The following is a 21,510-nucleotide window of genomic DNA, read 5'->3' on the forward strand; positions in this document are numbered from 1 at the left end:
CGTCAAACATGGGAAATAAAAATTACCAATATATTTTTGTGATTTCACACTGAATAATATAACTTCATTATTTTTTTGAAATATTGAGGGGGCTCCGCCCCCCCAAAGGAATCTTTGAGGGGGCTCGGGCCCCCTCAGGCCCCATGGAGTCGGCGCCACTGGTTGTAATAGAGTGTAATCATCCTGAGTTGGCATTTGGACATTAAATCCTTGTGTGAGCACACCTAGGCCGTTTTAAATACACCTGAGGCGCTGTATTCGAGCTTTAAGCGTGGTCAGAATTCCGCCATCTTGATTTGACCATTTTCAGACTGACAAGGGGAGACCACGAAAGTTGCTCCGCCTTTTTCAATGCCGTATGTTTTATAGCCTTGGAATGGTGAACACATCCCTGAACTAGTAGTGGTTCCGTTGAATGGGCCTTAGTTTGGCTGTAATTAATTAATTTTCATGCGGTACTTTTCACAAGCCGCGTATAGTTTCATGATATCGCACCCCTCTGCAGGAGGGTCAGGTGGGGTAGTGGTTATCATTTACGGATACCACCCAGGGGACCAGGGTTCGGGGCCCCGTGATGGCTGTATATTTTTCTGTCTTCATTGTGATCATATGGCATCAACTTTTTCATTAATTTTAATTGTGACAAGCATAGACATGAGACTATTTTTTTATCGTGACCCGAACCAACCCTACACCCTACAAAAACATGGTGGCCAAATATCGTCTGCTGATCACTTCGATTAAAGAACCTACGTTACAATGGATATTAAGGGAGACGACCTCACGCAAGCCATTTTAAAATGTACAGTAACACAGCGGAAATGTAAAATACTACCACTTTATAACCACCAAGTTAAATAAATTATAAAAATGACTGAACTAATAAGAACAATATAGCGGTTTACATCACCTTGTTTCTACGAATACATAATAATATTTTTCACGTTTGGCACTTGGTATACTATTGGGAAACTAATACTTTGTTTACGTATAACCATAGAAAACATATTTTCATGCCAGTATTTGCCACATAATAAACTTAACTACGGAAGGTGAAAGCGAATGACGAACCTTGATGATGCAACGTAAGTTCCCACGTCAATGCTCATATTTGCTCCGTAGTTCTTACTATCTTGTACAGTCCGCTTTGGAAGTAATTTAAAGACAATTAGGTTCTACTTTTGGCTCGACATTTGGAGTATTTGTAGCGACAATTAAGGTACCGACACGACCTGGCGGACAACACCTATTGTTTATTTACATTGAGCCGTCACCCTAACTATACGCCCGAAAATTATCGGACGTCTTTTCTTAGTTTCATAGTTAGTTCCCATTACGCCACCAGAGTGGAAAATTGGCGCTGCGCCATCATCTACGTCATTTCAGAGAACTTGACGACGGAATCACCCCCCACCACTTATGTAGGGTCGACTGAGAAACGCATGTAGGGGCCTTTGGTTATGTAGGGATGGATATGTAGGGTCGACTAAGAATACGGTCCTAAGTTGGCAGTTAGCAATGCCTGGGTTGATTTTGTCTTGTGCAAGGACCAAAATAACCTCAACCTGCAGAACACACTGCATTGAAATTGACATTGATAACTAACTTAATTGAAATTCTAAATAATAATAATAATAACATAGTCTTTATTTCTGTATAGTCTTACAGACATTGGAGGGCATCAAATTTAAAAAAATATCTCATTGCATTAAAGGGAAACATAAATAATCATTTCATAAAAACACAAAAAACTAACACATAACATATACATACGTAGGTTCGGAGATTTTCGCGGCGTTGATTAGATGATCTCTCCATTCTATTCGGGTTTTCACCGCGTCCGTTGTTTTAATGACAACAGTTTTGCTGATATTGCAGTCAGCGTCTTCAGGTCAAAGGTGTGGAAACTCTGAAATTTTTTCGGCGGAAAAAAAAAAGAAAAAAAAATTTTTCGGCAGAAAAAAAAAAGAAAAAACATTTTTCGGCAGAAAAAAAAAAGAAAAAAAATTTCAGAGTTTCCATACCTTCGACCTGAAGACGCTGACTGCAATGTACAACTGTTCCCAAACGTCCATTTTTTTCCCTTTATTAACCTGTTGCAGCATTTCTGGGATGAAGTCAGCCCGAGGGAAAAAAATGGACATTTGTGAACAGTTGTACATCGTTTCTGCCATTAGTAGGAAAGATGTTATTACTAATGAACATGTTTTTCCCTTCCATTCTCCGATCCTTGACCTCCCTCAGCTAATGGGGAAAAAAACCCTCCGAGCACCTGAAAACAGTCACCTTCCCCCCCCTCCCCTACCTCAACCCAGACCAACGGTCAGTTTAAAATTCCCAACCCTCCTTTCCACCCCACCTTCCACCCCCGATTTCTCAAATGTTTGCGAGTGTGCAATTTGTGTATATATATTGCTATGGTTGATTTCTTGGTTTAGTCTTGACAATGCTGCAGTGCAGCGAAACATGTCGACTCTAGTTTAATAAATTTTTATGTGGAAAGTGCAAAGTGTTTCACTTCATATCTCATAATGGATCTCCACAGAAGTATCTGCCTCATCCATCCAATTCAAAATTTATAGGTTATAAGTTTTAATCAAAGGGGTTGTGAATAAACTGGAGGGGGCACCACTGGTTCCGAGCGTTGAGCACAGTGTGGCAGGAATAAGGGTGCTTGGGTCGGAAAGCCACGCTCACTTTGACTACCAAAACATAGATAATCCCATAAGAGTCAATGCTAACTATTTCGTGAAATATTTGGTCATGATCGTTGTTACGTAAAAACAAACTATCGCAAACGAACACGGTAAACCTTTTTTCTATCATTATGGGAAGGCTTTGTGAAAATATGCCTCAAATATCTTTTCCCAAGGAAAAACTATTGTCAATCACCACCGTTCCGCTGTGCATCCCATCCGCTATGCAAATATCCATTCTCCTGCACTTCTACTGGTAATTAATATGATTACAGCCAATGGAAATCTAATGATAGTGGACTTGTCACAGTAATAGTACGAAAGTATGTTACCCACGATATATTATCACCACGATATGACTATGTGGACAGTTTAATATACACAGTAGTATGACGAACGATCGGAATACTCCGACCACAGTCAAGAAGTAAGAGTTGCATTTTCATTTTATAAATCATAGGCGATATAAGGAATATAATTCTTGATTATATACGTACACCGTTTGAGACTAACAACGGGAGACCACGAAACTTGCTCCGCCTTTTTCAATGCCATATTTTTTATGGCCTTCGGAATGGTGAACACATCCCTGAACTAGTAGTGGTTCCGTTGAATGGGCCTTAGTTTGGCTGTAATTAATTAATTTTCATGCGGTACTTTTCACATACACCGTGTATAGTTTCATGATATCGCACCCCTCAGCAGGAGGGTCAGGTGGGGTAGTGGTTAGTGATTACGGCTACCACCCAGGGGACCAGGGTTCGGGGCTTCGTGATGGCTGTATATTTTGCTGTCTTCATTGTGATCGTAGCATAGACATTGTGATATGTAGAGCTTGATGTAGTTATGTAGGACGAGTTCGGTTGGTGTAGGGGCTGATGACGTATCCAGGGTTGGTTGACCCTACAGGGTCGACTAAGAATACGGCCCTTAGGATGAGCCCACTGTACGCTGTACAATTGGCTGGTCTATTGAAGGGATCCGTTGTAGTATGCTTTCAAGAACAAACTGATGGGCTTATTTTTTCTCTGCAGGTGATCTTGAAGACAATCGAGGAGGAGATTGGGGAGGGGGCGTTAACGACCCACAGCTCATTTGATGAGGACACGACTGGATTGCTGGATCTCGCGGACGCCAAGGTAAGAACAACTGAACTCAGGTCATTTCATCTTTGCAGGAACAGTAAAACCTCTATGTAGTGAACCTCTTTACATCATAAACCTCCATACATCATACCACCCCTACGGTCTGATCGGATTTACATGTAAATTTATACGCAAACCTCTTTGTAGTGAACCTGTTTATATCGTAAAACCTCCACTTATCATACCAAGGAGATACCCCCGAGACGGCCTAACTACCTCTGCAAATCATACCGAGACAACAAGAGACCATAAATGCAGCCGCGATTACGTACATGGAATGATATTTTCAGCAATAAATGTTTCACCCTTTTTTTCTTATATACCTTATTATGCTGTAATTTTCAGGTTAATCATTAGTTTTGGCCATTTTGTTCAATACGAGAGCATACCTAACAGTAAATAAGAAAATACATATCCAACTGTCCAAATCATTTTAAGTGACTGTTGAATTGAGAAAGATCACATCATTTTCACACGAATCATGGTAAAAATCATGCGATAGCGTTCGCTATCTGTAATTATTCAATAATATATGTACGTACATGTTCACTGATGCATGCAGGTGTGTTTGAATACATAAATATAATGGTTAAAAAGACAGTAGTGCCTTTCATATATTCACATTCAAAGGATATGAAAAAATGGTGCCTATCACTAATACCTCTCCATAATGAACCTCCATACATCAAATTGCCCAAATTTTGGTCCTTTCCATTACGATGTAAAGAGGTTTTACTGTAGTTACAGCATCTATCATCATCATCACTGGTCAATAGGGGTGGTCATCTAACAACTTTTTTCGAAATTCAAAGTTCGACATATTTCAAAATATAGCCCGAGGTACCAAATGAACAGAAAATATTTTGTTCCTGCAGGTTGACATCCTACCAGGGCCATTTATGTTGAGCGTAGACAACCCACAACACGTACTTTTGGCAACAACACATATTAATGGCCCAGTTAAATATGCGAATATTAATCCTTCTCTTTTTAGGACTTCCTCGTTACTTACTCAGTCAATCCATTTGATCTTCATCATTCTTGTGTAGCACCACATTTCAAAGGCCTCTATCCTTCCTTTCTCCGCTGCAGTAATTGTCCAAGCCAGAATTGTAGGTGTGAAAAGTTTCCATATGGGAGCATACTCTAAACGTAGGTTCTTATAAATTGTTTCTTTACTTCCATATTTAAGTTTCCTGCTGTAAGCAGGAAACTTAAATATGGAAGTAAAGAAAAGGAATACCTCGAACAAAATACATGGAATAAGTGAAGAAGGATGTGAAAGAGAAGAAAAGAGAAAAAATTTTTATTACTATAGTTTGTTGTTTGTTTGACATCCTACGGTGGCAACATTTATGTTGAGCGTAGGCAACCCGCAACACATGCCCTCTTTTTACGCAATTTCGGTGATAAATGTCGTGATTTAAATGGTTTTTTTCAGCCGATTCTACACCATTCTTGCTATGATCGCACTAATATGACCCTACTATTTATATAGAAAAACACTTTTCCTCTCTCCCATCCTAGAGTAAGGATCTCCTCATCTCCCTATGCCCTACTATGAACTGATGTCAACGCACCGCTCAGGCTACATCGTCTACGGAAACGGCTCAGTGTTCCAAATTTTGCAGTTCTTCGCCCATTATGAGAACAGGTGCCACTCCGGCTCTCAGGGAGACCCAGAACTCACCACGTGGAGGGCACTCCAACTCAAGTTTCTCCCATGTCCACCCATACTTCAAGTCTTATGACGTACCAGTTAAGATGCAATCTTTTTTGGATCCAAAATTGGTGGAGAGAAATGGCAAGCAAACAGATTGGAAGGAGGTGAGCTGCTGAAGACTACTTATGTAAATGCAAATTAAAAGAAAGAAGAAAGTAACAACTGCCGGTATCCCCTTCTTTTTCTCCACTTCCCCTCCATTCTCCCTTACTATTTATATTCCCTATATGCTATTGGTGAATTGTCTTGTACATGCGGATGGCCTTTCGCAAGGTTTGGTGAAGCAAGGATTGCGTGCCGATGTGATCATTTTAAATGGAGAAGCAACTTTAAAAAAACAATTGAATGTATTGGCACGCTCTTCAGTTGAGAGTCATCTCTTTTGCGCTCCTCGACTGTTGTCTGGAAGCTATCTTCCCACCTATGTAGACATTATGAAATATTACAAGTGGCTGGAGATGAAAAAGACACAAGAAAGAAGAGAATTTGATCCATCCGGTAAGGAGATTGCCCATATTGTCGTCGATAGAGTGGACCAAGTGTGGAACGACGCGTATGGACCTGTAATGTCAAACCGCCGAATCCTCATGGCACTCTTGAGATACCACATGAAATGTAAAAAAATATGAAGAGCACTAAAAAAAAATTCATCCGTTGTCCATCGAGACTTCAAAAAATTTTAGGAAGATATTAAAAGGCTGTTTGATGTTGCTCATTGCAAGTGTCTTCTGAAATTGACCAAGTGCATTCGTAAGCCGAAGACTTAAATTAAAAATTAAGAAATATCATTCCTTTTAGATCAACCAGAGAACTAATGATTGGGGCCATTAATTCAAAAACCTCAGAAAAACATAGGAAGAAGGCTGCCAAAGAAAAAAAATGATTAAAACGGAGGAAGCATTTGAAAAGAGGGCATCAACATCCTTTGCCCAGAAAATTGGTTCTAAACTCAAGTCTTTGTTCCCTTAACCTTTTCCCTACTGTACACGTATATATACGTGTGGACGTTTCCTGACCTGGGAGACGACGGGCGTATATATACGTGTGAGATTTTCCCGGCCAGGAGATCGAAAGTCGTATATATATGTTTTCTAGCTCCGCACCTTTTAGGACGGTCGTGGGTTTACGACGTCTTTGTCTCGGGACCCAAGGCTTCGGGGTTTAGGATTAACCCTCGGAATCCAGGAGCAGGTACTTGGACCCTTCGTCTTTTATAACCCCTCTCAGCGGTTGGGGACAGCGGTCAATCAATTGTTTATACAGTCAATTTTCGAAATAAATATTTGTTCATTTCTCAAGAAAGATACACCAAGAATTAAATTGTATGTCTTTAGAGCAGCGTTTACAATTCTTAAACGAAATTCTACGACAAATATTAACTTATATCTCGAGTTATGTATAAACATCAACATGGAAATTGTTGCTGCGTTAAATGCATTAATAATGGCCTTAGAACTTCATTTAAAATTTGACAATTCTCAGATAAAAATGAGGAATTCAATTCAAAGTCTGTAATTTACGTGCAAGCAACAATTATCCATTTGCTAAATACATATAAGCAATACATAAGTTGACCGCGAACCAATGCCGCAGGTATGGTCGTAAACCCGGAAAGGAGGGAGCACAACTACTCTCGGAGTCTGAGATAATGCGAAGTCCCTGCGTGGAGGGGTCGATAAAGGTTCCGCAAGACCCTTCTTAATGAATGCCCTCAAAAAATGCTCCGTACCACGAGAAAGAAGAGTCACTTGGGGATCAGTACAGCAGTCATGCTAAGACGAAAACTCCACCGTCTGGAAAGGGTTAAGTTCCAGATGACTCACCACCTGTGCCTAACGATGAAATGGCAGCCATTCTCCCGCCCATCCTCAAATAGCACGTTGCACATCATCCTGAAGCTGCCTGTGACCTGCCAATTGGTGGAAAGGTGCAACGTAGCAAGCAGTTCGCAGCAGCCCTCGTGACTGCAGCGTTTGAAGACGTCGGCCAGTTTACACCAGAAAATGCATCGATGATTGTCGACCGGAAGAAAATTGTGCGCCAAAGGAAGAAATACAGAGAGCTCATGACTGCAGAGGATATGGAAAAGCACAGAGACCAACCGAGGATAGCGTTGTTGTTCGAGGGAAGAAGAGATAAGACAAAAATCAGGGAATTGTGCAGCAACTGTTAAGTGCGCATCACGACTCAACCGAAGAGCATGTATGTAGTTATTCATCTACATCTACATCTACATAATACCCCGCGAGCCGCCTAAAAGGCATGTGGCAGGGGGTGTTAGGACACCAGCCGTTTACTACTAAAAAAAATGAAGTGCTCTAACGAGGTTGGGACTAGCGTTTATTAAAGTCCTTTATGGTTCGGGGGAAAAACGAATTCCCATATCTATCCGTTCGGCAAAACATCTCTCTTAATTTATCGCTTCTATCGGACCTGGAAATATAGTTGGCTCTAATATTATGTTCTCTGTGTCGCTCCTAACGGTATCCAGTCTCAATTGTTCAAGCAATCTAAGCCTAGCGCGCAGCCTCCGAGTCTCCAACGGCTCCCAGCCTAATTTGCTTAACATCTGGGTAACCCTGTCTGTACGCCCGTAGCAGTTTTTGACGAACCACGCAGCCTTCCTTTGTATTTTATTCAGTTCGCGGATTAAGTCTTTCCTCAGATTAAGTCTTTTCTATTCTTGCAGAACCCGGGGGGGGGGGGGGGTTTATTTGGGACAAGCATCAACTGAAACAGGAGATGCAGAATGCCTCGGAAACTCCATCCTCGACTTTGTGGAAGCCGCTAGAATTGACACGTCTTCCATGCGGTGCATCGGTTGCCATGAAGCACCTTCAAACACCGCGACGGGCTGTAAGGGAAGCACTCTTATGTTTTATCGAAGTGTGTCTCGGGAGTGCCTTATAGATTGGTGTGAGCCTTCTGCATTCAAATGAACTCCCTCTTCGTCATATAATGAAAAATTTTGATGGGCCGACGACAGGAATAAATAGCTACAGTAGGTCAATTGGTCGCCAACTGAAGACCTGTGTGCAGCTACCTTTGTGAAATTTCAGACGATTGATCTTGGTCTATCTGATCCTGAACTAGATTCATCACTCATCAGCTCACACCAAAAATATTTGCTGGACATAGCTCGTGGCATTGCTAGGGAATACATCCCACAAGCACTGGCTGATCGCTATAATGGGGAAATGAATAACAGGAGATGGGGAACGACAGCCAAAAGAGGAATCCGCGATTACATAGGAACAAGATGACCAACAGTGGCTTTGAAGACAATAACCAAGATTATCATGTAACTCTATATTATGGTTCACAATAACGAAAAATTGGAAGGAGCAAAACATGTCTGGGAAATGCTTCGGAGATGAAGACAATTCCCTAAAAAGTACAGTTATTGAGAAATTCATCCAGAGCAAAGCATTCTTCTATCATGCAGAAATCATCCTCATTGCAATGGTGAATGATGAAAGGGCCGAAGCGAAAAGAGTAGCCTTCCAGAGGATAGTGCAACGAAGAAAGACGTATTTGCCAGAGGAAGGCATCTGGGCTTTTCACAACCCTGAGCGGTGCGTTGACATCATTTCATAGTAGGGCCAAAGGGAGATGAGGAGATCCTTACTCTAGGATGGGAGAGGGGAAAAGTGTTGTTCTATATAAACGGTAGGGTCATATTAGTGAGAATACGCCCATATGAGTACAGATAATTAAAATGTATGCCATTAATCAAGAAAATTTCAAAGTTTTTTACGTTTACTTTGCATTTTAATACTGGTGATTGTATAAAAAAAACGTGATTAATCGACCTATGTTGCTTACCTCGACTATTTCATACATGAATGGTGCAGAATCGGCTGAAAAAAACCATTGAAACACGACACTTATCGTCGAAATAGCGTAAAAAGAGGGTATGCGTTGCGGGTTGCCTACGCTCAACATAAATGGCCCCGGTGCCACCGTAGGATGTTAACCATAAAACAAACTATAGTAACAAAATTTTTTTCTCTGTTCATTTGGTACCTCGGGCTACATTTTGACATATGACGAACTTTGAATTTCGAAAAAAGTTGTTTGATGACCATGATACTGGTCAACAATCCTAAGAATGGTTTGACGCAGCTCTCCACTCTATTCTCCTATCAGCTAATCATCTTTTCACACCTACATATTTCTTCTCTTTCACATCCTTCTTCACTTATTCCATATATTTTGTTCGAGGTATTCCTTTTCCGTTCTTGCCTTCCACATATCCCTCGACGGTTGTCTTCATCAGGCCATCACCACTCAAGATGAGGCCTAGAAGGTTATTCCGTCTTCTTATTAAGGTTTCCATGAGGCTTTTCTTCTCAAGAAAGAAATTATCAGCAGAATAGCCCAGGTGAAGAGAGCATTCTATCAAAAGAAAGACCTGCTTACAGCAGGAAACTTAAATATGGAAGTAAAGAAACAATTTATAAGAACCTACGTTTAGAGTATGATCCCATATGGAAGTGAGGCATGGACAATGACTGCAGCGGAGAACGCAAGGATAGAGGCGTTCGAAATGTGGTGCTACAGAAGAATGATGAAAATCAAATGGATTGACCGAGTTAGTAACGAGGAAGTCCTAAAAAGAGTAGGATTAATATTCGCATATTTAACTGGGCCATTAATGAGGTTATAAATGGTGAATTCCATTTGTGACGGAATAATCTTTCCAGAGAAAACAATCAAAAGGATATTTTGATAAAAGTGTAAAATACAAAAAAATAGCAAAACTTCTCACTGGGCATGATCAAAAAACATTTATGAAGGTGAAGTGTTATTGTACATAAACAAAATTAGCTATCAAAACAACTTCTAAATATGCCAAAAAATTAACATGTGACGATATTACTACATATCAGGTCAACCGCCTAAGTGTAATGATTTCAAACATCTGCAAAACTCTGTGGATCTAATTAGAAATTGAAAACTTTTAATAAAGCTCTGGATAATGTTTCAAATACTGATTTCATAAAATTCAATCTTTTAGCTGTTGATTTATCAAGATAAAATATTTCCAGCCCAAATTTTAATTTGAGAGAATTGAAGTTGACATTTTCATGGAAACGCCCATGTTTATGAATCATTGACTTTGTGTTTTAATAATTTATTGGCCTTATGGCAAACAAAAATTAATAACAATAATAATTTTTACGAGCGTGCTGCGCCCGCTCCCAGCGGGCTTCCCCCGCTCTTTTCAGTGCAGGTCACAGAGGGATAGGCGCGTTTCTAATTGTAGAATGTAGAAAAAAAGGTCGGGTCTTATGTACAAATTTAATTGGAATGTTCATATACAAATTGAGGTCAGATGACCTCTTTAAACACAACATTGGAAGTAATTACACTATCCTCTGTTAAACGCACATGATGACTCATACTTACGTATCAACAGGAGACTTGAATGTGCAATCAGCCGCATTTTGATAAAAGTTATTTAAAGAATGCGAGATATTGTTGCAAATGAACAAATGTATCTGTTTGTGCACCATTAACGTCAGGAATATTTTCATGTTTTTTTTTTAATAATAAAAAAAAATTTAGGAATAAGATATACCGTTGCATGTTCTCTGATAAATTCTGTGCATTTTGGTACCTCATTTGTAGAGTTTGGTTGCGTATAAGTTGAGAAAAATGTATCTATACAGTAGAAATAATATAGAAGATTTTTCCTAGAGATCACATATGTACTGGTGACATTGGAAGTTGTGAAATAATAATATTTGCAAATAAATTAAGTGAAAGGAATATTTACAATTTTTACAGTGTAAAGGAAAACCTACAATTTTTTGTGCCTGACGGACAATGATTACTCACAGCCCAACATAAAATCCTTCAGGCTATAGTAGTTGTTTTCCATTAAATATTTCTTCGTAGCATTCTTGAATGGTATTACGGAGGCTTCCGTGGTGAGTTGATTGGTGATTGTTTTTCGGGTTCATTCCGCGTTGACTCATATTTTGCGGACGACAGTTTTGGGCTCGTCCCAGCTCCCAGCTTTGGGACCAAATGATCTGCAGATCCTGCTGCGAAGACGGGAGCTGGAACGTGCCCGAAACTGTCGTCCGCAAAGTATGAGTCAATGCGGAATGAACCCGAAAAACAATCACCATTCTTGAATGGTGTTGGTGGAAGACATTTGATATCATACGGTAGTTTTTTGTATATTTTTATTGTTTTTTGTTTATGAACCATTAACTTTGTGTTTTACTAATTTATTGGCCTATCGGCAAACAATAAGTTATTATTATTATTATTATTATTAAATGAGTTTATGCACTTTCTCAGCTGATTTAAACCAGCTGGAAATATTCACCTATCCCAAGATCAATTTAGGATTAGGCTCGTATGCTAAGGAAGAGAATTCACCCTATCCTACACTGTCCGATCATGCCCGACCCAGGAATCTTCTCACGGTCTGGCAGGTCTGTAGTAAAACAGCTTTATGCCCGAGGTTAATCAGTTGTTTTTTAATTCCCAGGTCTTCGACTTCTTTTTTGAATCTTTTAGACAAGACTCCCTCCGCAGAGATTATCAGTGGGTGTTATTATTGTTATTATTATGTTGCCATTTTTAAGAATTGCCATGAGGAAACATTCCCCTGGACTGGGAATCGAAACACGGACCTATGGCTTTCCGGGCCACTGCGCAGACCACTACGCTATCCTTGATGGATTGCGAGGGCCTAACACCTAGTACCATGAGCCTCGGTATAAATGCCATGGGAATTAAAGAACCTGGATAGCGTAGCAGTCTGCGCATTGGCCCGGAAAGCCAAAGGTGCGTGGTTCGATTCCCGGTCCAGGGGAATTTTTTCTAATGGCAATTCTTGTATAAACACGAGTATCTGGAAACTCTGTTATTGACCTTACTATTATAAAAATTTCATGCCAATTGTTAACGTGACAGGATAGTGGTCACTTGTCATACTATTTACGATGCACGATTTCATGTACGTGTTAAAAATTTTTCTAATAGTAAGGTCAATAACTGAGTTTCCAGATACTCGTGTTTATACAAGAATTGCCATGAGGAAAACTTCCCCTGGACCGGGAATCGAACCACGGACCTTTGGCTTTCCGGGCCACTGCGCAGACCACTACGCTATCCAGGTTCTTTAATTCCCATGGCATTTATACCGAGGCTCATGGTACTAGGTGTTAGGCCCTCGCGGTCCATCAAGGATGGCAGCGCTAGGGAGAAAGGACTTCCAAGAAGCCACAACCGGTTGAGAGCCTCAAACCTGCGCTAAAGCCGCGCAAAGCGGTATGTGTGATATTTCAAACCCTGCCGCGTGAACGGCGGTGAAATATACAAGAATTGCCATGAGAAAAAATTCCCCTGGACCGGGAATCGAACCACAGACCTTTGGCTTTCCGGGCCACTGCGCAGACCACTACGCTATCCAGGTTCTTTAATTCTCAAGACAATTATACCGAGGCTCATGGCACTAGGTGTTAGGCCCTCGCGGTCCATCAAGGATGTCAACGCGAGGGAGAAAGCCAAAGCCGTGGTTCGATTCCCGGTCCAGGGTAATTTTTTCTCATGGCAATTCTTGTGTATTTCACGCGGCAGGGTTCGAAATATTACAAATGTTGCCATTGTGTACCTTGCTCCTTCTCTCTCCATTTTGTGTGACAAATCTGTGATTACTGTCCGTAGGATAAGCTGCTGGACGAACAGGAGGACATGGTGCTGGAGCTGGGCATTGAGTTGGCGGAGAGGAAGCTGGGCCTGAACACCAGCAACGCAAGCGCCAACGCCTTGCTCTGGAAGGCCATACAACCGCTCCCGCTTGACGTGGAGCTGCAGCAGCCGCAGCAGGTGGTGCCGGAGAGCGTGGTGGCGGTGTCGTCGCCCGGGGCGAAGGAGCGACCGTTCCCCTGCGCAGACTGCACCCGCTCGTTCGCCAACAAGAGTCTGCTGCTGATCCACCGTCGAACGCACACTGGCGAGCGGCCGTACGAGTGCCTCGACTGCGGCAAGCGCTTCTCGAAGAACAACGACCTGATCCGCCACCGCATGACCCACACGGGCGAGAGGCCCTTCAAGTGTTGCGTGTGCGAGAAGAGGTTTGCGCGCAACTCGCACCTGGTGCGCCACACGAGGATGCACACCGGGGAGCGGCCCTACGAGTGCGAGTCGTGCGGGAAGTGTTTCTCGGAGAGCGGACACCTGAACCAACACAAGAGGCGGCACGCGGGGCTCAAGCCGTACAAGTGCGCAGATTGCGGGAAAACTTTCCTCGAGAAGTCGGACTTGATGCGCCACGCGTGGATACACAAGGAGGAGAGCAAGCACGTTTGCAGCGTGTGCCACAAGGAGTTTACGCAAAACAGGTACCTGAAAATACACATGCGGTGTCACGCAAGTTAATGGGGTAGGACAAAGGGATTGTTGCGCAATCTTTTTTGGAAAAATCTTTTGGAATGGAGGTGTTTTTGTGTGCCGCAAGGCATGCACGCAAAACAGGTCCCTGAAAATGCGCTTGCATCATCACAAAAGTTAATGGAGTAGGAGTAAGTAATTGTTGTGCTATCTTTCTGGGAAGTCCAGGAATATGAGCGCGTTTCTATTTGATGCACCACGCATGGATGCACAAGAAAGAGAGCAAGCGGGTTGGTAATGTTTGCCTCTTTGAGTTAACGCAAAGCGTGTCCCTGAAAATACACGGGCGGTGTCATGCGAGTTAATGTTGTCGAAGAGAATGTTGTGATGTTGTTACGGAGGAGTCTGGTAATCTAAGCAGATTTGTATGTATGTATATGCCGTGTGACTCTTGAAGTGATTGCAAAAGAGGTACCTGAAAATACGCACGGGATATCAAGTAAGGTGATGCATTGTTTGTGTGAAAATATTTCTCAAGAAGCTTGAGTTGATTTGATGTGATAGGTTCTGTGTAGGAGATTGCAAAAATGTTTGTTTTACGTGCAAGAGACGATTTTACGCAAAGCAATTCCCTAAAAATACTCTTGTGATGTTAACACGTTGCGTACCGGGGTACTTTAATTACTAGGAATGCAGATTTTGAAATATGTGCCTATTAGGGCGTAATGCCTTTGGTTTAAACATGGTTAAAAAGCTAACGTTTAGAATATAACTTTACCCAATCAAACGTTATGATGCATCAGTTCATTATGAATAACGAACAACAATTGAAAACGTACTAACGAATACGTATTGTACTCTTTAAAATTGTTTAGGTTGATGCGCCTAAATGACGAGAATCTTCGTCATCCGTCCGGAACGTTCGGGAAAAAAATGACGAGAATTCTCACCATCCGTACGCAACGTGTTAACTAGCTGTCAATAGCTCATGCAAGTTGATTTATTGGAGGAGGAGTTGTGCTTTTGCCTGTCTGAAGTATTAGTCACAGTTGCACCTTCTACAAAAAAAAACTCAAGGATTTATATCATGTGTTGGAATGAATTTGTGCACAGAGCTCCAGAGTTTTTTTTTCCTCGCGAGCCAGTCCAAAAATGGTAGTGCATTGGATACACGCGGCTTAAACGAGTAAAGATGGTATGTGTTGCTCTATTTTCATAACTTGATTCTTAACATTAAAAAGAAGAACTTTGTGCTTTCACATTAATATTTATTCACAAATTTACGACCATGGTTTCAACGTTAGACGTCATATTCAGGTGCCTGATGATGACGTCTAATGTTGAAACCATGGTCGTAAATTTGTGAATGAATATTAATGTGAAAGCACAAAGTTCTTCTTTTTAATGTTAATTATGAATCGCTTTCACCAGGGCGTAACCTCAAACAATCAATTTTATAACTTGATTCGCGATCCCTATCAAAATTTGTGATCTGAACTCTTGAGACCTGGGACAGCATGCTCCATGTTTGAACTCAGATAGCAGGAAATATGTACGTAACTGACACGTGATCAGTAAGGAAACAATGTGGAAAGAGAGAACCAAAAATTTCTTTTTCTGTCTATAGCTGATTGCACTAGATTTTATTCACCATGAAATTTTTATTCCATCATCTTGACCCTGCGAGCTACACCCAATATCACATGCAAATTTCCTGACTGGTTTCTTTATGCAACTTAAATCACAATTTTTTTCTAGTCACGTTTAATTGTAATTTTTTTACAACGCAGTTCAACCCTGATTAGATTTTTTTCAGAGGACTGATTTTTATTTGAAAACTTTTTAGACGAGTGGATCACATCGTACTCATGACCTTGCCGTGGACATTTTTGAAAACCGATTAAAATGCGACATAAGTGGCAACAGAAATCAGTCTTCTATGGGATGGATTCATTGAGGCTTCCTCAATGCAGTCTCCTAGGTCTTATCCCTTTAACCAGTGAAGTGAAGTACGAAATTGTATTTGTTATACCTATTCTATTCCGGCTCAGCTCATCCGGTTCTCCTCAGCCAAATCGCTCAGTGCAAAGCAATGGGGAACATGCATAATTTTTTCAAAGTACTAGAATAAGAAGGTCCCTATCTCAAATGTACTCACCGAAAATTTTGCGGATGAATACAGTGCAACCTCGATAAAACGACACCCCACGGTGCACCAATAATCACTCGCTATAGCGAATTGACGCTTTACCGGAGGTGGTGCAAATAATAGCCAATATACCTCATATTACTCCTTTATTTTTATTTGCTCGCTTAGACGTGTTTGGTGGTTTTTGGACATGGTGTGTTCTATCAAATGCTTTCTATTCATGCAACTGATGGACGTGCGGGTATGCTGACGACTGCTTTCTGCCGCCCGAGGAACAGAAGAAGATCAAGCATTCGCGAATGCTAATGCCACATTATTTTCACCAAAATTAACTTATTATTTATCGAACGACAGTTTACCACATAAATTTGAGCCTGAGCACTCCATTAACTTCATTTCTAACAGATCGCTAGCAATTACAGAGATTAAGGAGTCTTGGTGTAAGTTTTTCCGGCGGTGAAACCCTCGCTATGGCGAGAGCCAACACCAAAAGGGCCTCGTAAAAACGAAATTTTTAACATGCTTATTATAGGATCAATTGACGGTGCATCGGCTATATCTCGTAATAGCGGGGGTCTCGCTATAACCCGTACTCGCCTTAACGAGGTTCCACTGTAATGTTTTTTAGCTGAGTTATGAGTCTTTGAAAATTAATCCTCATCGGCTGCTTGAAAACACGACGTCACCGGAGCGTGACGTCACGGCAAGGAATCCACTGATGACAGACTGAGGAAGTGGATAGAAAATCGGTCTATGCGGGGGCTCAAACGCAAATATGGCGAAAATAATTGCTGTTTTAACATCAAACAGCAGATTGTGAATATGTTGGGTTGCCAAGGCATTATTGAAACAAATGAAGGGGATTGTTTGGTGAGATTTGGAAGCAATCGCTATTTTTCAGAAAATCAAACGCCATATGGAAATCGACCAAAAGTAAACTGTCGTATTGTGCTTTCTTAAATCCCTATTAAGTCAACTTGTCCATTTAGGAACTACTGCAAAACTCGTTGATGATTTTTACTTCGATACATTGCAATCAAGAGCCTGCCCTTCTACTCTCTTAGCGAAGTGAATGACGTCAGAAGGCGTTTCAGGTCACGTGACATCAAGCGATATTCGAGCACTTTTATTAAGCATTTAATGACGTTTGTGTAATGCTAGGAGAGTTTTGGCTTATATGTTTGGACTCGTGAGAAAATTGTCTATTCAATAAGAGTTACTAGCATGATGAACAAATTTCATGCATGTTCCCAATTGTTAACGAGTAGCTTAAGTCGATCCCTTGCCATCTGATACAACGATTGAAAGCTTAAGAACACTTGAGAGTGATTGAGCACTGTAACAGTTTGTGAAGAAAGTTTTGGCGAAGCTGATACTGTATATGTCTGAATATAGTCCCCCCTTTTTATCCAAAAATGTCCGTGGTGAAAGTAAAGGGGGGGGACTATATTCAAACGCATTTTTTTTAACTTTTCCCGAAACTGAAGCCTAAAAATTAGAGGGGGGGACTATATTCGGAGAAATACGGTATTTACAGAATTGATTGAATAAAATAATATAACTTTGTTTTATTCCACACTTTATTTTAAATAGCACGACCCGGGTTTCTCAGGGTTCCCACTCAACCGTGAAAACCGTAAAACCGTGAATAAGCGGTGAATTTCGTCTACCGTGAAACAACCTGGAAATAGCCGTGAATTTCGTCATGAAACCTTAAAAACCTCTCAAACTTGATTTTAGAACTACGATTTTCAGATTAAAAGAAAAATCGATGTTTCGATCACGTTTCAAGGCCGAGTCACGTGCAGATACTGTCTGTACGTATTTATCTGCACACGTGTATTCGAAGTGCAAATATTAATTGGTCCGTGTGCCATGACAGTACATTGACCTTGACCTGTCAACGTCCACGGGTGCCATATGGCACCCAGTGCAGTGCTGAGCCAATACTCTTGCAACGCATTCAATATGTGAATTTTAACGCACATTTATTTTGATGCACATACTAAGTAGAAAGTTTCCTCTATTATTCACTCAGTTTGAATGGTGTTCTTTGTGTTATGTTCATATGTATCATATTTTTAAAAGTGAAATATGTGTGAATTTAAAAAAAACTTTGGGCGCTGACGGGTTAATCCTACAAAACGGGTTAACCCTGGCAAAAATTCTTCACTTCCCTGCCACCCTGCTCTCTCCATTTTCCCACTCACACCCTTTTAGCCGGACCTGAATTTTGCTAACGATAGGTGACGTCATGAGAGATAGCACTTTGATTACTGCGTTTGAATTCAAGGCTTCTGTTGCGTTTGTCACATTTTTAGTTAACGTGGGGCCGATGATTGTTGCGTGATCAATATTTCTGCCTAAAATGCCTTATCTACAAACCTTCTATCGTGAATTTAATGACTTTTATACCGTGATAATCTGGAAAAAACCGTGAATTTAATGACATTTATACCGTGAAAACCTGAAAAAAAACTGAATTTTATAATCTAGCTAGAGCGGGAACCCTGTTTCAACATCTAGTGTTATCATCAAGCTATTTAAAATAAAGTGTGGAGTAAAACAAAGCTATTTTATTTTATTCAATAATGAAGCAATTCAACCAAATAACGACTGAGAACGTGTCTTATATTACAGAATTGATTTTGGCTAATCAGTGAATTCCCAAGTTGATATTGGAGGCACTTCTACGGAAGGAGATGAATTTAGAATAATTGAAGGGGATTTTTCGTCGTGATAATAACACATAGATTCATCAGGTTTTGTAATCCATTAAGTCGAGAATTTATAAGTTTTTACGTTGAAAAAGAAGTTGTATGGATGGAATTGGGCCTCCTCTATGCAGAACCCATGTTCTAAAGGCCTGCTTACACGATACATTAACACGTATGAGTTAATGTACGTTTGCGTGAATGATTTTTGTGGACCGGAACGGAACATGCACGAATGCATGAACCAAATTAGAACAGGTTTTATTTTCTTTGCATGCACTCGCACAAGTTGGGTGGTTAAACGGTGCATTTTGGCGTTCATACAATTAGACATTAACCCGTACGTGTTAATGTACCGTGCAGACAGGCCTTTAGCGGTGAAAAGTAGTTTTTTTCCCCTTAAATACATTTTGTATTGTTTTTTAAATTATTTTTTTAAATCTTCTTTCAATTTATTTTTGTCATTTTTTCTATGCTTATTGTCAAAGTAGTGGCAACATTTACATCACAATGAACGTTAAAAGCAGTAAATAAAAACAAACAAACTTTGTATTAAACCACCAATTTATTCACGCGGTACGACTAGTTTCGACGCAGCGGCATCATCCTCGGGTACAAATGTTATAAAGAATCAAACATCCTTATATATCATGTGGTATCCGTATATGTACAGTGGAACTTGGTCATAACGGCATCGGCTGTAACGTCAACTCGGGTTTAACGTCACATTTTATACAGACCAGCCAAAATTGAACATTTTATTTTGTACGAAAACCCGTTTAAATCGTCGACAAATATTGCGACGCTCGGGTATAGCGTCAAAAATGTTGCGACTCTTAGGTCGCAAAAGTGCTTCACTGCTTCAACACTCAGCGCGCTTCGAGACGTTTGTTGCCCAACGGAGAGAATTTATATTTCTGAAAGGACCGTTCAAAAGAAGATCACAGATTTCTTTCGACAGTAAAGTAAGGTTTTTATTAGGCTATAAAATATTTAATTGTGAATATAATTTTTGTATTATACATATTCCAATGCACGAGTAGATTTCAATAAACAGTGTTGTATAGAAAGCAGAACATATGCGTTTTTACTTTGTCTTTTCACTCAGATTTAAGGCTGCTTTTTTATAACGTCACTCGGATATAACGTTAAAAATCTTCTGGTCCCTTTGATGACGTCATAACCAAGTTCCGCTGTATATTTAAGGATGTTTGATTCTTTGTAACCTTTGTACCTGAGGATGACGCTACTGCTTCGAAACTAGTCGTACCGCGTAAATAAATTGGTGGATTAATACAAAGTTTGTTCGTTTTTATTTATTGAAATGAACTTCCTCAAAGTTGAGCCGGTGACTATAGAGATTGTTATACCATTTTTCCGAACTGACGGCGGCTGGGCGGAAAATAGGAACTAGCCAATGAGAAGCGCTGCCCCTTGCACCTCTCCGTTCCCCTCCATCCCCTTACCATTACCCCTCCATCCGGTTGACCGGCGTTGCCAGCCTTGAGAATAACGGTATTTTCGGGGGCGGCAGAACGAGCGCTGTGCGGTCTCCAAAGATTCGGCTTGGCAACACTTTTAGCTGGAGAGCGATGTGCACTGCACGGAGTTTGGATAGAGACTGCGGGCTCTTCCACACTTTCTCCTGTCGCTCTTCTGTGATTGGCCAGAAGAGTGGGTGGGTTTCGAGTACGCTCAAGGTCAGCCGCCGTCAGTTCAGAAAAATGGTATAGCACTTTGGGTGCTGGGTCGTTTTCACCTGGTCTATCCCTCAGTGCTAGCGTAGCTAACAGTTCTGACGCCTCTCACAATGTATGACTTGTAAGAATAAAATATGAAGGCATATGCTACATAGTGCCATTCGAGCGAACTATAAGCTTTCATCTATGAATCCGAGGAATACAAGCGGTGTAATTTGGAGGTGGGAGCCGTTACAATGTGTACAATATGCCCGTCGTAATATTACGCCTTTCACAAATTTCTCATGACCACATGCGGCGTAATATTACGCCGTTAGCACTCAAAGTGTTAAAAGAAATTTTTGGTTTTGCCTTTCTAAAATTCCCCAACGAAACCTGACTCTGGGAAACATTGTCTCTGATGAACTGTATTACTGCTTGAGTTTGTAGTGTTTTATGGAGACTGTGAATCTAAGATGTATGTGATTGTAAACTGATTTGTTCTCCGTGTACAGTTGTGTGTTGTTGTATATTGCAATTGATGTTAATACTCTGTTGAATACATTGTTGTTATCTCCGCTGTGAAAATACTGGTATTTGACGCAGAGATGTCTTCTTATAGTATTTATTTATTTTTTATTGTGCCAATCCTGGTTCTTCCCCATGCCCACAAGAGGGCTATACATTAGGGTGGATCGGAAAAATCGATTTTTTTAAAATCCATCTGGCCCAATGAAAAAAAGTTGTGGGACCGATCAAAAATAAGGCCTGAAAAATTTGAGACCTCTACGTGAACCCCTGACCCTCGCTCAAATGCAATTTAGGGGGAGAAGGTCAAAATTCGAGAAATACAATATTTTATGGTCATTCCATATAGATTTTGCCGAGTTACTGTTCTTTTAGGGCAAACATTTTGTGCATTTTGCTGTATCTGCCCCCGTTTAGCAACAAAATGCCTAATTTGAGTCCGCGCCCGCGAAGAAAATATTCCAACGCCCACGCAGCGTCGTGGATACAAGAGCCGCAGGCCGATCCCCTCCCCTCCCCGC

At 40.9% G+C, this 21,510-nt stretch overlaps 1 protein-coding gene and 1 long non-coding RNA gene across 2 annotated transcripts in view; both read left to right on the forward strand.

Annotated features, from left to right (window-relative positions):
- LOC124172916 (zinc finger protein 184-like) overlaps positions 1–14,634 on the forward strand; it is a 44,521-nt gene extending 29,887 nt beyond the window's left edge. The window contains exons 4-5 of the mRNA XM_046552432.1: positions 3,731–3,835; positions 13,254–14,634. Coding sequence (XP_046408388.1) covers positions 3,731–3,835; positions 13,254–13,967 — 819 coding nt within the window. The 3' untranslated portion in view covers positions 13,968–14,634. The remainder of the gene's footprint in view (positions 1–3,730; positions 3,836–13,253) is intronic.
- Positions 14,635–20,443: 5,809 nt separating this feature from the next.
- LOC124172847 lies at positions 20,444–21,087 on the forward strand. Its single transcript, XR_006868286.1, has 2 exons — positions 20,444–20,603; positions 20,649–21,087. It is a non-coding gene; the product is annotated as an uncharacterized LOC124172847 (long non-coding RNA).
- The last annotated feature ends 423 nt before the right edge of the window (positions 21,088–21,510 follow it).

The sequence above is a fragment of the Ischnura elegans genome (assembly GCF_921293095.1).
Source record: "Ischnura elegans chromosome 13 unlocalized genomic scaffold, ioIscEleg1.1 SUPER_13_unloc_3, whole genome shotgun sequence".
Lineage (NCBI taxonomy): Eukaryota > Metazoa > Arthropoda > Insecta > Odonata > Coenagrionidae > Ischnura > Ischnura elegans.